At 32.9% G+C, this 17,044-nt stretch overlaps 1 protein-coding gene across 2 annotated transcripts in view; it reads right to left on the bottom strand.

Moving 5' to 3' along the window:
• Positions 1-4,554: 4,554 nt before the first annotated feature.
• The window catches only part of LOC126881912 (sprouty-related, EVH1 domain-containing protein 2), a 285,065-nt gene continuing 272,575 nt past the window's right edge, over positions 4,555-17,044 (bottom strand). For both annotated transcript variants that reach the window (XM_050646642.1, XM_050646641.1), the window contains exon 7: positions 4,555-16,853. In XM_050646642.1, coding sequence (XP_050502599.1) covers positions 16,529-16,853 — 325 coding nt within the window. In that variant the 3' untranslated portion in view covers positions 4,555-16,528. The remainder of the gene's footprint in view (positions 16,854-17,044) is intronic.

Raw genomic sequence — 17,044 nt, 5'->3', positions numbered from 1 at the left:
GTTGTGTTTGTATTGCGGGATTGGAAATATTAAAATTGCTGCCCAAGATTGATGCATTGCCTATGTTTATCAGGAGTCTTTTAAGATTGTTCTACACACAGAAACGATATTAAAACAACCGAACTCTAGACGTTCGTTCTCATTTCCTACATCATTAATGGTGTGTAATTCTACTTTAGTTTGGATGTCATCAAAAGATTGAAATAGGGGTTCAATTTTTAATAATCTGATTTACATTTAGGTTAAATTAGGATTATCTTTTGTTTTTTTCTTTGTCTAGAGTTTTTAAATTCCGAAATAAGAATGTCATCAGCGGGTCTTGGTCAGCGGACCGCGACGAGCACCGCCCTGTCCTTTTTCTCTCAGATTGGGCGGTATCTTGGGATTCCCGGCCGTCCGAGTCTTCCATTGGCCGAAATCTTGGAATTCCCGATTTTTACGCTCTGAGAAGCCTCTGTAAAAACCGGCGGTTCCAAGTTTGGGTATCTCAGTCTACACGGGCTCCCCGCTAGTTGGGGCTCTGCCCTTACTTTAACTGACTCTGTGGTTGGTGGTTTTACAACCAGAAGTATTGAGTTTTATTTTGCTGCAGTTCCAGTATCCTGCTTTCTCTTGTAGGTTGTATATGTAGAGAAATGGTTTATTTCGCAATATAACAAATGGCACTAGTTTTATCAAATCTAGTATTTATCAAAACTAGTGCCTCTTTAGCATTAGCTTTTATTAAAGCTGGTGCTCCTTTGGCTCTGAAGAGCCAAACATTCGGTCCACACCCGTAAATGGACTAGGGCCCTATGCAGAGCCGAATTTAAGACAGTGGGCCCTGGGCAGAATTTTTGTGGGGCCCTACCTCCTACCATTAAAAAAATTGTTGTTATAACAATGGTATACAGCCAAATACAGGGTTTTCCCTTTTAGAAATTTAAAAAAAGATGTTGATCTAGGTAGGTACATACTTTTATAACTATTTTTTTTAAATAATAAAAAATACAAGTGCTGTATCTTGTTACAGTAAAATATTAAAAATAAACATAGTAAAATGTATGGTTAAAGACCGGGTACTTTTCGAGATTTTTTAATTAAAATTCCTTGATTATGTCGGACATGTCTAGTTGCTTTAAGATAATGTTCAATGCTCATTATAGAGAGATGATTCAAACGCTATTGGGCCATCATAGACCGAAGTCGAACACTGCAGTTAGTGAGCATCAGAACTAAATATAACTGAAGTGCCACCACAACGTTTGAAAACGCATCATTCAAATTATTTTCTTTTAATAGTTGGTATATTTGAAGTTCTTTACTTATATTATTTGATGAGCCGATTTCCTCTAAATAAATTGTACCAGTTCGATATCTAGGTTTTCATCTAAATCATTGCTATAAATGTCGGTAAGCTTCAGTGAGTGAGCTTCAACTTCATTGTGAGTTAAATTTTCCAAATAATGTAAAAATCCAAAATTGAAATGATATTCCAATTCTGACATTCTGAATTCTGTATTCATATGCAGAAAGCCTCTGACTTAAAGAGGAAATGAAGTGATCTATATGGCGTTAAAAATTTTGAGTCCTAAGTTTCTCTGATATTGTCATTTCAGTCTCTGAAATATTCCTTAAAAGAATATAAATTCTGTAAGTGATCCAAGTGCCGCTTCTCCTGAATGAAGGTCAATATTTGGATCTTGGAGAATACGACTTGTGCTGTTTGATTTTATTCCAAAATATTGCAAATATTCCTGTTCCAGTAAACATATTCGATTATACAAGCCATTTACATCGCTACGAATTTCAAATTGTTGCTCATCGTCTTGTGAAATTTTGGATAGTTGCTCCTTTAATCTGATTATAACCTTTAACCAGTGCTTTTGCACTAGATGATAATCTAGTAGTATTTACTCTTTTAGGAACAATAATATTTCTGCCACGGTCGCGTTGCTCTCACTTACAAGACGCAGCTTTTAAACATCCGATTAAGAAGTTGTATCTATATGCAGAGGAAGTGAACATAGAGGACAACACTGCAGCTTTTGCAACTAAATTTAGAGAGTGGGCCGCACACGGAATCCATAACGTTAAGATATTATGTTATCTAATTTTAGCCTGAACACCATTGTATTTTCCACTCATAACTGACGCGTTGTCGTAGGACTCTCCCGTGTAGTTTTTTCAAATCGATATCATCTTCCTGCAAGATGTCATTCGAGAATTAAATATATCTTCTGCTTTATGACCGTGATTTGGCAAACACACCTTTCAACAGGAGTGAAACCTTCCATGTAACGAAATATCACAGTTAATTAAATGACCGAATTCAATGTGCTGATTTTTTAAAGTTTGGTGCTTTGTGGGGGCCCCCCAGAATGTGTGAGCCCCGGGCAGCTGCTCAGCCTGCCCGCCCTTAAATCCGGCCCTGGGCCGGGGGTGAATTGAGTAGAGGAGGCTTTATGCCCTCTTATTTCCCCTATCCGGAGCAAGAACACTTATTAGATTGCTTAGTTATTTTTGTTATTATGAAAGGGAATAAAACAAGGCATTTAATAACATATTCTTTATTATTTATTCTTAATATATTATTTTTAATTAAAATATCACTCACACATTTTTTATTTTAAGCCATATCATACTTTTATTAATAACATATATATACACACAATAAAAACTATTAAGTTTTTCTTTCTAACCGATTGCATGAGTGCAATAATGGAATCTCAGTAAAAAATTAGAACCAAGAAGTCGATTCGAACTTTTTACATGTTTATATACAATCAACAACATAACTGTTCAACATTATATGCCTCTTTGTAAAAGTAAATGATACGCTTCCCGAGCCATAGGATGGCGTTCACTTAAGTTTACGTCAGGTACCAACACTACTTTAAAAAAGACATAACTTAGATTTAATATTAAGGAAGTGTTAAATTATGTAGTATTAAACAAAATAAAAAATTACTATGTTTGAATAGTTACGTTGCTTTTTAGCAAATGTTGAAGAAATTGTATTTATCGACATTTGCTTAAGATTCTTGGACAAAAGTTAAGATACACGGCTCAAATTTAATTAAAATAAAACAGTACTTAAATATGAACGTTTCTAATCGAGATTTAGATATTTTTTAACACATATCATAAGTAACATTTGTTCTTATAACTTTGTAAAAATATTATATTTAGCTAGTTAATCGACATTTTAAAATACTTATTAAAATACTAAAAAGTCTTCCAATAAGTAGTGTTTTGTAAAATGTGTAATCTTATTTCTTGAACAAATCGTAGCCCTGATATGTAGAAACAAAATTTCTAGCTTTACCATAAAAAATAAATTACTAACACATATAAATGTTAATATACAGGGTGTCCAGAAACTCTACCGACAAACGAAGACAGGAGATTCCTCAGGTAAATTTAAGATAATTTAACCCAATTCACTTAGTCCGAAAATGCTTCTTAAGGGAGCTAGAGCTCTTTGAAGATGGCGTCTTGTAATTAGTTTTTCTTAAATACCTCCAGAACGCTTCTATTTAGAAAAACAAAAATTGGTACGCGTATTTATCTTCAAGATATAAATCTAATCCATACATTGCAAATTTCTAGTACCGATCATAGGCGTCCGTTTTGGGTAGGGCAACGGTTATTTTATCGCATAACTTTTTTATCTTTAACTTTTATGCATTTCTGACACTGGATTATTAAATTGTGAAGTATTCTAGTACTTAAAGGTACTCTTGTTTTAAATCGGTAGGACACACCGTTTTCTAGAAAAATCGATTTGAAAATTTTTCACTTTCTGAATTACAAAAAAAATTTCAAAAAAAAACTGTTTAGAACGACGAAAACTGGTACATTTATTTATATTCTAGAGATAAATCGATTTCATTAATTGCGAATTTCTAGTACTGGTCATAGGCGTCCGTTTTGGGTAGGTCAACAGTTATTTTATAGCATAATGTTTTTGTCTTGAATTTTCGAGCATTTTTGACACTAGATTATTAAATTATGAGGTATTCGAGTACTAAAAGTTACTCTTACTTTATGTTGGTAAAATACTTCGTTTTTTGTTGAAAAGTTCTTTCAATTTTTTTTCAAATTCCAAAAACGAAAAACTTTCAAATCGATTTTTCTAGAAAACGGTGCATCCTACTGACTTAAAGCAAGAGTACCTTTTAGTACTAGAATACCTCACAATTTAATAATCCGGTGTCAAAAATGCATAAAAGTTAAGGACAAAAAAGTTATACGATAAAATACCCGTTGCTCTACCCAAAACGGACGCCTATGACCGGTACTAGAAATTTGCAATCGATGGAATCGATTCATCTCTGAAAAGTAAATATGCATACCAATTATCGTTTTTCTAAATAGAAGCCTTCTGGAGGTATTTAAGAAAGACTAATTTCATGACGCCATCTTCAAAGAGCTCTAGCTCCCTTCAGAAGCATTTTCGAACTAGGTGAATTGGGTTAAATTGTCTTAAAATTATCTGAGGAATCTCCTGTCTTCGTTTGTCGGTAGAGTTTCTGGACACCCTGTATATTTTGAGCTGTGTACTCATTGGCGTTTTTCTTTTTGGTAAATGCATGTATGAATTTGTCGGATAGTTCAAACACCCACTTCTAGAAATTCATACATGTTTATTTCCAAAAATAATTTTAAACTGTATTACATTTTTGACAGTCGAACAGATATCACCCAAATCACAAAAATACCTATTCTGCGTATAACACTTAACCTGAAATTTGTACTGATAGCTAAATTCATTAACAGTATCAGGTGCCATACAAAGTTAGCTTCACTCTTGTTTCTTTATTATGTCAAAAGATATAATTTGAATTGATATCGTATATAGTATACTAGGACAACATTCAGCATCTTGAAATTTTTTGGCTTTATAAAAGGCGAAAAGAAATAAACAGTTTTTACATATTTTTTTAGTATATCCCACCGTTTCATTTTATATTTATATCTTATTTAGTTAACTCTGTCTTTTTTTCCTTATTGCTGTTTTGATTTGGTATATATCTTTACATCCAAAATGCCACATTAGTGCTGAGGCCACCCATACATTTTTGAAGTTATGACAAGGTTTGGAATCTCAAGAATCCCACAGCAGTTCATTTTAAGTTCATCAAAATCACATTAGTAATTTTGTACTTTGATACAGTAGAGCACTGCAGAGATTAAATATCCCATTAAAGGTTCAAGGATTCATTGGCAAATCTCTCTTTCATTTATATAATTGATTGCAATAAAACAAGACTAAATACATAAAAAACATAAATTTCAGTGATAATAGCAAATAATTTGGTTAGAATTAAAACGTGGAAGACCAAAGCCCTTAATTATTATTTTGCAAATATTAGTCTTTTTATATAATATATAAAACAGTATTATATATTATATTAATATATTATATCATATACATCAATAAAAAAATGTGAATTTCTTGAACTATAGAAAAATTTATAATTTCATGCCAAACCTACATCTTCCAGAATACTGAATGTTTGCGTTATTTGCCTTGTGTATATTCTTTTTAAAAATCCAGTGATAGGTTAGGTTAAAAAATAAGCCAAAGGAAATGTTTGATATAAAAGTAGCAACTTTCTGTGACACTCTGTATAAATACATTTCGTAATACAGTTTGATGGGAGGGCAAGATTTTGTTATTACTTATCCAAAATTTTGAAATGAATAAATGACGAATTTTATACTACAATATTTAATATAAAACACTGAACTTCTATTGGTATTTTAGCTTTTATGATTTTTATTAATCTGTATTGTCATTACTATGTACCATGATATTTACATTTTAATTTTGGTGGCATGGCAGTTCATATTAGTAGGGGGCCCAAGCGGGGATTTTGCGCATTACTCGACCGCATCAGAAAATCAAATGGGGAGAAACCTTGTACCCCTATCATATATGGACTTTTAATACAAGGACGTGCGTTGAGGGCAGTCCGTCAGATTATAAAAGTAAAATCTACCTTCAGAAAAACTCGAGCACGTCAGATTAAGACAAGGTAAGTTAAGTACATAACAAGTGTATATTTCAATAATCTGACTATTTAAGCGGGGCGTAAGGGAATGGGTGAATCACAAAGTTGTACAACTTACGCCCCGCTGAAATCGTCAGATTATTGAAATATATACTGTTCTTCATGTACTTAAATCTTAATCTGACGCGCTTTTTTTAATAATCTGACGTGACTGTCCTCAACGCACGCCCCTGTATTAAGAGTCCATATATGGTAGGAGTACATTACAGGGTACAAGGTATCTCTCCATGCTATTTTCTGACGCGCTCGAGTAACTCGCAAAATCCCCGCTTGGGTTCCCCTACCATAATCTTGAATTTATGATTAGAGGATTACAAATGTCATCTAATGCCAGATAATGACACCGACTAGTGATTTTTGTTCTACCCATTGGTCGAACCGACAGTCTGGAGAGCCTACTTTGAAATTCAGTAGGTATCTCTTGCTCAGGAGCAAGTTCCAATCACCTCTGTCGAGAACTACCTGAATAATTTCATACTTGTCTAAAAATAGTAGTAATAATCGGCAATATATTCTCTTTTTTATTTTTTTCCTAATTTTAATTTAAAGGACTATGATGTTTAACATTAAAAACAAAAATTTAGTCAACTGTACCATACATAGCAGTTTAATTTAATTTTAAAGTAATTGATCCATTTTTAAAACTAAATATAAATACATCGGATGGAAATTGAGATAAAAAATAAATGAAATGGGTAGGGGCGACAATTTTAACTTTTACTAAAGTTTATGGATCGAAGTAAGTAGCTTGTCCAACATAGAGGGATTCTTAACTTTTTTGATCATCTGAAATAAAGTAAATCATTTAGACACATTTTAAAACAATTACCACCTGTGTACCAATAGTAAATCTTAACAATCACTCTAAACGACCGCGTCTAAAGTGGTTATTAATCTGCGGTTGTTCTGTAGCAGCGGTGCAATATCTCGTTCAATATGGACTATAAATAAAAATTTGTATGTCTTACTCCACGTTGTTACTAGACGAAAAGAGAACAAAACTGAAGGTGATTACAATGGTAAATTGTTGATGTATTAGTAGAATATAAATATCCGTAGCATCGCTCTGAATGACGTGATTACGCTTGGGTTTACTTTGCCTTAGTCGCTGTCGACACTTACTTCGTCTTTCCTCTTTAGAGGCCGCTAAATGCATACTTTGCAAGTCTCTTTGATGACAGCTAGATCCAGAAACACGTGTAAGACAATGGTAATTAAACATCGAGACTCGAATTAAACACTGAATAGAAAGGTAGTACAATGCAATTTTGGATTTCCCCTAGTCTTCTTCTACATCATTCGTTTGGTTGCAAGTTTTAGAAAGCACCAATTCAGGTTGTTTTACCAGAACTTGGTCCCAGTAGAAGTCTTTAGTTCATCGGATCTAAAGCTTCGAACTGTTTTACGTAGATGTCGCTAAAGCGTCTGTATCGAATTATTTGTTTTAATTCGGCATTGGGAGACAGCTTGCTTTTCTATTCGTTCAGAGCAGACCATAGAGCTTCTCCGATGATCCACAAAGAGGATGAAACGTACCGAAGAGGATGGCGCTCATCTCTGAAAGAATTGGAATATAAGCTGTCTTCCTTTTCTATTACTACTACTCCTACCTGAGTACACGGAACCAAGACTCGTTGGAATTTTTACCTACACTGAGAATCACTGAGGCTACTTCAAACGTTAGAATCAGTATGGTTGTATATTTCAAGCGGTTTGCCATTCTGTGAATTATCATAAATAAATCCTCCTTTAGTATTCCACAGCAGTTAACAGCGATAATCCTCTAGAATTGCATGTGCCCAATACTACCTTTCGCGGTCGCCGCCATGAAGAGCGGCTACGTTGTCAAGAAAATTGACATTTGAAGGATACACGGAAAAAACCGGCTAAGTCACAGATTAACAATTTTGAGTTGTTGGATCTTTTAACTTTTAGTCCGTTATATGTTTGTCGCTAGCTTGAGTCTTAGATTTCTAACAAAAAAACTATAAAAGAAGCTATATTTTTCACATTCTGCGAATAGTTTAACTTTGTTATAATAATTTCAGCCCTGGGAATCCAGCATTGTATCTTAAAGGGTAGTGACTTAGCCGCTTTTTCCCCTGTTCAATAAAAAAAAACAATTGCTTTGTTTATAGTATTTTGTTAATTTTCCGGATTAAGAAAATAAAATAACATTCTGTTTACGTGGCGTTGTTATGACTGACCGTCTGATTGATACCGAAATAAGGAAGCCGTCGCGTTTTTGACTTAGCTTGTTATTATCCTGTACCACGTGGACTTAGCTTATTTTTCTCGTGTATGGGCATATATTTATGGGCTTTTTCTCGTGACTAGACTTGTTATTGCTTTGCTTAAAGGTTTCATAAGATGCAAACTGCAATTTACTTCAAGATGACGTAACAAAATGCAATTTCCACAAAAATGGACTTAGTCGGTTTTTTCCGTGTACCCTTCATTTAGTTTGCATTGGCCCTATCAGTGAACTACAATTTTAGATTCCCCCTAGTCTTCTTCTAATTCATATGTAGTTTGCTTTGGAAGTTTTAGAAAGCACGAATTCAGGTTGTTTTACCAGAACTTGGTGCAAGTATAAGGCTTTAGTTCTTATGATCTAAAGCTTCGAACTGTTTTAATATAAAAACATTTTTAATGTTGAAACTGAATTTATTAATAGATCTAAAAGAGTAATTGCCTTCTTCCAAGGCTATAAAAGAAACTTTTTGACAAAGGTACCACAGTCAACTGTATACATAATGCAATATATTGTTAGTTGTAGTATTTTTTTTCTAAACAAGCATTTTGTATCGATATTTTTGAAATATGGTAATCTATTACCAATGGTAATCTTATAAACTTTTTTATAATTTTCTTAAGTATTACTAAAAACTAACTACTAAAAGTACTATCTTTTACTCAACCGAAGTCGACTCTGGCCTGTGAACGATTTGCGGGGTTGCCACAGCTGTGCGCTTTCTAGATTATCTGGCAATGGACCATATATCGTCCCTACCATTTCCAATTATCGAATGTGAAAAATCTGGTTTTCAGATTCGCCCTCGCATTATACGTGATACATCTTGTGGCAAATTCTCGTTATTGTAGCCTGATTAGGAGCGCGGGAAATATGCTGTTTAAACCATTGAATATGAACATTTTTTCATTTGGTTGACTGCAAACTGACGAAAATGGTTATATGTATTCGATACTTTTGTTTTGTATAAATATAATTAAATGTATATTTGTACAACGCTAAATGTCGAATGTGTCACATTCGTTATTTTGTGGTGTAATTTATTCAACAGTTATTCAATCATAATCTGTAAACTGTCGAAAATGCTAAACTGCTGAGAAGAATAAAATGCACGTGTTTACAATTTGTGCAAATTTTGTTTCAGTATCGCTTCCAAGAAATTCTTGTGAGGCAGTTTATGATTTCATTTTAACGGATTTTCATTATTTGATTATACAGTTATTCGCTGTTATACATTCGCTACTTTGAATCATCGGACCGAAACAAATCTTTGATTAATACAAAAAGCAAAGTAACGAATGTGATTTTTTGGAAATAAAAAAATGATAAGCAGTTCAAATTTGTTATCAATCTAACAAGGATTAAACATTAGGACATCGTAAAGAGGCTTGATCACTCGTCACAGTGACAATCCAAGACAGTCATGTAATAATCAGGTAACTATACAAAGTTCAGTCCCAAAACAAGCACAAGATCACTGTTTCAGACACGTGATTGAGTCTGAAATTAATTTCTAACCAATGACAAGCTGCGACAACATGACACACCCACCGATCAGTGTGACCTCCAGCTTTTCTTGGAGATGAATGTAGTGTAGAATTTTGGAAATTAATTACAAGATATATGTTAAAATTTGTGACAACGTTTTGTATTACTTTTAATGCTTTATTATAATGTAAAATATACAGAGCAAAGATTAATTATTACCAATATTTTTAGACATAACTCGCTTCAATGTGAATCATCCCTATTTATTACATATAGTACATAGATTGGCATTTTTAATGGTTAACAACACATAAATTATATGTAAAGCTTTTAATCGAACAGCACAATGATGTAAAACCATCACTATGGGCATTTTTAGAATTGTTACAAAGTAAATTTACATCAAATATTAAGCATATTTACCGTTTGAATCCGTATAAGATTTACAATTCTATATACAATTACAGATTTTTACATTTTGTAAATTTACTCTGTATAGTTACATTTACAGCGTGTAAAAAGTTACTATGTAAGTTACATTTTTGTTCAACAAAAACATACAGTATTCTGTATTCTGAATGAATGAGTAATGTATTCTGAAAAAGTTTTAGAGTGACTACAATGTTGTATCTGTTCAATTAGCCCAAAAATGTGTCAGTTTTTGGAATTAATAAAAGTCCAAATAATCCAAGAATTCCAGTGAATAGCAAAATATCAGATCAGTACTTATGCTGGTACTTTATTAAGTACTGTTAGTACTGTTATCTTCACGTTGTCCCATACTTTTCCAGTTTCCGCTTCAATAGGTTATTTGTTTTACTTGGTACTTTGTAGTAAACCATTTTATAATATTCCATTGTGGCTTATTTAGTACCACTGATTTAAATATTTTGTATCAGTTGACACGAAAAGTAAACGAATTCTTTACACGACCAAAATTGTTTGCTCTGGTAAAACTTAACCATGCATATTGTACCAACATTTTGATGATTTTAATTAGCATCCTTTCTTACATTTTTGATTTTTACAGTAAGTTTATAAGATTAATGAGGAACAAAAACGCAAATATACATGATCAATTTTTTACATAAATATATACACATGGCAAAAATGGCATGATAGTCATATTTTTACACCTTTGAACTTGGAACACATCAACAATATTAAATTCTGTAATTCGGGATACCCCCGAATTTTTTATAAAATAAATAAATTTGATTAAAAAAGTTTAGCGCAAATTTACATTTAAAAATCAACAAATATACTACTTAATAATTAGGGGAACAACTATTTACAATTCAACAAATATTTTATAGCAAAATCCAGATAAACTGTACCGACACAAACCACTATTTTGTTGATTCATTTTCAATTTTAATTACACGTAGCAATAAATAGCGATCAACATAAGATAGTATTTAGGCTACTTATTGGCTGAGTTTTAAATGGGTACAACTGGACCACTTAAGACCAGTTATGTTTTATATTATTTCTTGAATTTCCAATATAAATACTATACTATACATATAGTAAAATGAATATAGTTACTCAAGAAGTTATAATGTCAAATCGAAACATCGAGATCATCGTCAAATCGAAATCATCGAAAAAAAACATTAGGTAAATAACCTAGAAAATTGACTGAACCACGATTTGAACTTTGATGGTTAATAACTGTGAGTTCCCACAGAGAGCAAGTAAGAAAGAACAAGAACAAACAAGAAATTCCGTACCAGTTCAAAAATCTAGTTCAGTACCATCCCTTGGGCATGAGTTTAACTATTTTTTATGACACAATAATTATACAGGGTGTTTCGTTGGGAAACAGAAATACTTTAATGGTGAATAGAGGTCACCGAGCCGGTTCTAGATATACTACATTTTTTGCCCTACCGACTTTTATAACCGAGTTACAGGGTGTTTTATCGATTTTGCCCATTTCTTTCCTAAGCCATAACTTTAGAACCACCCTGTATATTTTTTTGATATTTGGTACACATATGTCTCATTCAAAACCCAAACGACCGACATACTAACCATAAGAAAAATCCAGGTCCGAATTAACAAAAAATTATAAAGTAATTGTGACCTTAAAACAACACCCTGTATATTCAAATTTTGAAAATCTGTTTGTATATTTGAAAAGAGCACAAAAAAGTAAGTTCGCTTCAATTTCCAGACAATTTTATGACTTTTTGAAATTATATTGAATTTTTTAAGAACTCTGACATTAAAAAGCAGATATTATTAACTTTTAGTTATAAATTATTAAAGTTAATGAATAAATACTCATTTTAAAAATAATCAATACTTATTTACCACATTGGAACCGCATAGGGCAAAAAAATGTAGTATATCTAGAACCGGCTCGGTGATCTCTATTCACCATTAAAGTATTTCCGTTTCTCAATGAAACACCCTGTATAAGTACACAAAAGAACTGAAAGTAAAGAATAGGTTTTGTTTAGATATAATATTGTACAGGGTGGTCGGAAAGTCCCTATACAGCAATAATAATAATGTTGACGTAACATCGCGCCAATTTTTGTTGGCGTTCCGGCGCATGAACCACAATTGAGAGCTCAGGGAACTGCTGACGACATTGTTTATTTTCAACAAGCTCCACCCTATTTTGCTCTCACTCTCACTGTCCGCAACCGCGTGAATGAAACCTTCCCGGACCGATGTATTGGATGTTCTCCAAAATGTCCTGTACCAATGGCTTGGCCTACAATAAGTCCAGATTTGACCACGCCGGACAATGCACTGTGGGGTCTCTTTAAAGAGGAGGTTAGAAAGCACAGATATTTTTCGAATGGGGACTTGAGTTCGCCAAACGTTTACGTCAGTGACTCGGAACATGAGACGGATAAACATAAGAACATGGCATCGTGTCAAGTTGTGTATACCGATGTTTTAGATAAATAAATAATTATTAAGAAATAACTCACAAACAAAATTGTGTTATTATTTTTTCCTTGGGTTACATAACAAAAAGAATTAAATACAGTATAGGTACTTTTCGGCCACCCCGTTTGAAACAAAAAAAAATTACTGGATCCAGAAACTGATTGGCTATCGGAGGAACTACAAAAAATAGAGACAGGAATAAATAATTTGAGCAGTTCTTAATACCGATAATTATTGAAGTAGATAGTTAGTAAATAAGCTTTTAGAAGAGTTGTAGATCTTTTCTTCTTACGTTACCATCTCCCAAATATTTATTATCATTTATTTTTTGTAGTAGAGCTTATGTTAGGTTATAGAGCTGTTGCTCTACTTCAGTTAGCATTTGCCTAGGTACGTGTCTTGTGATTAAAAGAAAATCTAACAGTTAATTTTGAACTAGACACAATAAAAGTAAATTTTACTAAATTAAACAAATTCAATTTGTAAAAACCATAACAAAAACACTTCAACCATATCAATGACGATACTTTTGAGTTATTGGTATTTGTTATCATTATTTGTCTATAGCTCATAAGCTCACTTGATATTAATTGAATTTTGACTGGTACTTAAGTTAAATTTACAGGATTTAACTGTATTATGTACAGTTGCTGATATCTAAATAAGAGTTTCCCTAATTATTTTGGGCAGTATATAAACAGTCTTTTAATTTTTTCCATGGATAAGCTTAACATGTAAGTTTCTTCTAACAATGTTCACAACCCTGAACTTGTTAAGCAGGTATTTTACGATATTAGGTACCATAGTTTCCAGGAAAATGGAAAATCATAGAAAATCTCTATTACTATGAAATGCTTACTAGTAAATCACAGATGCTTTAAAGATATTATTTAAATTGGATCGAAAAGAAATTATTACTACTATCGATAACGATAGCTAGTTTGTCAGTATTAATAAAAACTAATTTGCCTACAAATACTTAAGCTCTTTGTCCACCACTGCAACGCTACTGCAACTCGACTGCAAAAATAGTCACGTTATAGTTGCTACACCGTCAACTAAGAGTCGGACACGTGCTTTTAGTACAAGGTCCGCTCACCAACACAACTGCAACTGCGGCGTAAAACTAATTGACTGATGCAACTGACCACGATTCAACTGGCATGTAAGTCGCAATACAACCGTTGCATGCACATTTTGTGGATTTTGAAGGGATTATTTTGTGGCAATATTAACTATACAGGGTGTCCCCGAAAATAGTGCGTTCCTTAAAGGTATAGGTAGAAGGCACCATCTAGAGCAAAAAAGTCTTATAACATTTTTTTCTAAATGCAACCGTTTGGCTAAAAAACCAAAATACATTTTGGTATGCAAATTGAAATCTGACAACTATATATACAAAAATCTAAACATAGACAATCACAATTCAAAAATAGTTGTAGCATTTTAGCCATAAGTATTTACATTAAATCCTGTCTTCGTCCTAAACAAACAAACAAATTCTTGTTTTGTTGGATTTTCAAACATGGGGTGGTACAATTATTTTGCAGGTGTACCTTGTGGTGTCAATAAACTAAATCACAAACAGTTCTTGTACAGTGATACCAAATTAGTTAATTTTATGAAAATAAAAGTTCGCTTATATGGCGAACAATGTAATTTTTTTTTGGAAACGGTTAACTTTAGAAAAAATGTTATAGGACTTTTTTGTTCTACATTGTGTATTATATTCATACCTTAAAGGAACGCACTATTTTCGGGGACACCGTGTATAATGATGGAACAAGACTTGTGCTATAAATTAGTAGATGCAATAGAAAATCATGTCTGCTTCTACAATTATAATCTTCTTCTACACTGGCAGTTTTCCTGTATTTTGTATCCCTTTTTGCTATATATGACTGAAGTATTTCTACTAGTTCAGTGAAGAGTGGTCTCGACATTTGGTAAAATAAACGAAACCTCTTCTCGTCCTTCTCCAATTCCTTCGCGTCTATTTCTTTTGTTTGCTATATAAGAATGAGTCCACCAATTTCGTTTCCTTTTAATTTTTCTTTTGTACCAGGCCACTACTACGACATCGTCATCTGAACTGCTCGACATCTTGAATGTAACTGATTGCAAATCAGTCGCGTTGCTGGACAAAAGACAAACGATGCGATTCATTGGCGCTAGTTGCATCGCAATCGAGTTGTAATTGCGTTGAGGCGATGAACGAAGAAATTTAGAGATCCAAATTGATAAGGAAAGTAAAATCACATTTCATTTAAATGACAACATCAGACCTGCTATCAGTAATATGTTTGAGCAAAGCCTTCAGAGAAAGAGACATGAATAAAATTTGATTTGTGTAGAAGATAATGATTCAAAACAATATAAAACCTTACATGATTCTTCCTCTACTCGACGTTTTCTCATTTTGTTAAAGGAACATTTGCTTCTGTAACATAAACTTAAAAAAAATTATTGTAACTTTGACATGACAATTATGTGTGATTATGTACTGACAAAGGAGCATTTTTTTGTTACCGAATAAAAAAAAATGAATTATAACTCTAAATCTAAACAGTCGAAAATCTAAAAATGCATTTTTATTATTAAAGGTGGATTGCCAAATTAAAGACAATTTTGTCAATGGTTATTTAAGATAAAAAATACTCTTCTCGGTTATACTACAGCGTAAAATATAATAACTAGAAGAAGATAATATTGTATTTAAAGTACCTACTTTTATTATAATATATTGAGACTGGAATTCTCAGTGAGATTCTACATATATTTTTAATTGCAAAAAATTGGAATTTATGTACATTGCATTTAGAAAATTGTATAACATTTTGATAAAACGCAAAAGGGAAAACGCAAAAACTACATTATGTATTGAATACAAAAACAAAGGACATGTATGCGGCATGAAAAATGATTTTATGGAATTCATTAACGTTTATGTCATATGTCATAATAAATATATTAACCCATTGGCAGACACGACTGCATATGCAGACAGTCATTTCCCTTTGTAAGTGTCTGCATATGCAGTCATGGCCGCGAATATGTTAAATGAATAAAATAGAAACTGATGGGCATAGGCATAAGACGAATAGTAAACTAGATGAAATCATGTGGAACCAATGTATACAGTGCGTTAGTTTGAAAAGGTCTCTATAATTTGGTCTAAAAATATGCAAAAAACACTTCAAATTTATTTGTGAGGAGGACATTTTGTAGACCAGTTTTCAACTAAATTACGTCAACCCTCTAGCAGGAGCGGACACAACCCCCAAAATTTTTAATGGAAAGGGGGTTGACTGATACCACATACATTATATTTCTTTTCAGTACTTTTGGATGTTGATGTAATTTAGTTGAAAACTGGTCTACAAAATGTCCCCCTCACAAATAAATTTGACATGTCTTTGCATATTTTTAGATTTTTTATACTATAGGAACCAAAATATAGAGGGTGGTACCTGTTCAAATTGACAGATTGTACCTATCTAGCAATTATATTATAAGCTGTAGTAAAAGGATACAAAGAGAGCAAATGAAGTCTTACGATCATTTATCAATGCTGACGATAATTTATTATATTTCATGGGTCTGTGATAAATGTTGAATTGTTTTAAACGAAACATTGAAAATTTTTTAAAAATATAATTATAAAATGACTAGATAAATATGTCTTGACAGAAATCAGTCACAGTAATTTGTCATTTTGCAGTATTGGCAATCTTGTCAATAAAATAAACCGAATAAAAATATAGAGACCTGCGTCAACAAACCTTAGAGCCTAATATCGTAAAATATGATTCATAGATCACATACTGTGTCTACCCCCGCACATCCCACACTTCACCCCACACCAGTGGCACATCTTAAGAGGCGGGTACAACCAGAGACAGGGCACCAAAATCGATAGAAACGTCAAACAGAACCACCGTTTCGCACAGTTCTCGTCACTACAGTCACATGGATGTTGCGCAAAGTCACCTTCTTCGTCCGAGGCGCAATGGTAGTCTATACCCTCCGCACATCCCAAGCACGTTATTCGGTTGATGGCCGTTTTGATGACATCGGGAGCGTACTCGCACGCACCGCGAGGGTTTTTGTCTTCCGTATAATATTCGTGACAGTGACGACACCTACAAACAGAAAAGACTATTATATATCCAAGTAAAAGCAGAAGTTTGTGGTTTATCTAGGTTTAGTCTAAGTAAAATGTATTTATATTCATAATTATTACTATAATATTGATATGAAAATCAAATCGACATTATCATTATTATGTAAAACATATTAGTCCAGGGCGCATCTGTTTTGGGATGGACGTTGA

This window comes from Diabrotica virgifera, chromosome 3 (assembly GCF_917563875.1).
Source record: "Diabrotica virgifera virgifera chromosome 3, PGI_DIABVI_V3a".
Classification (NCBI taxonomy): domain Eukaryota; kingdom Metazoa; phylum Arthropoda; class Insecta; order Coleoptera; family Chrysomelidae; genus Diabrotica; species Diabrotica virgifera.
Note: the sequence above shows the minus strand (reverse complement) of the source record. Positions and strands in the feature narration are given on the sequence as shown.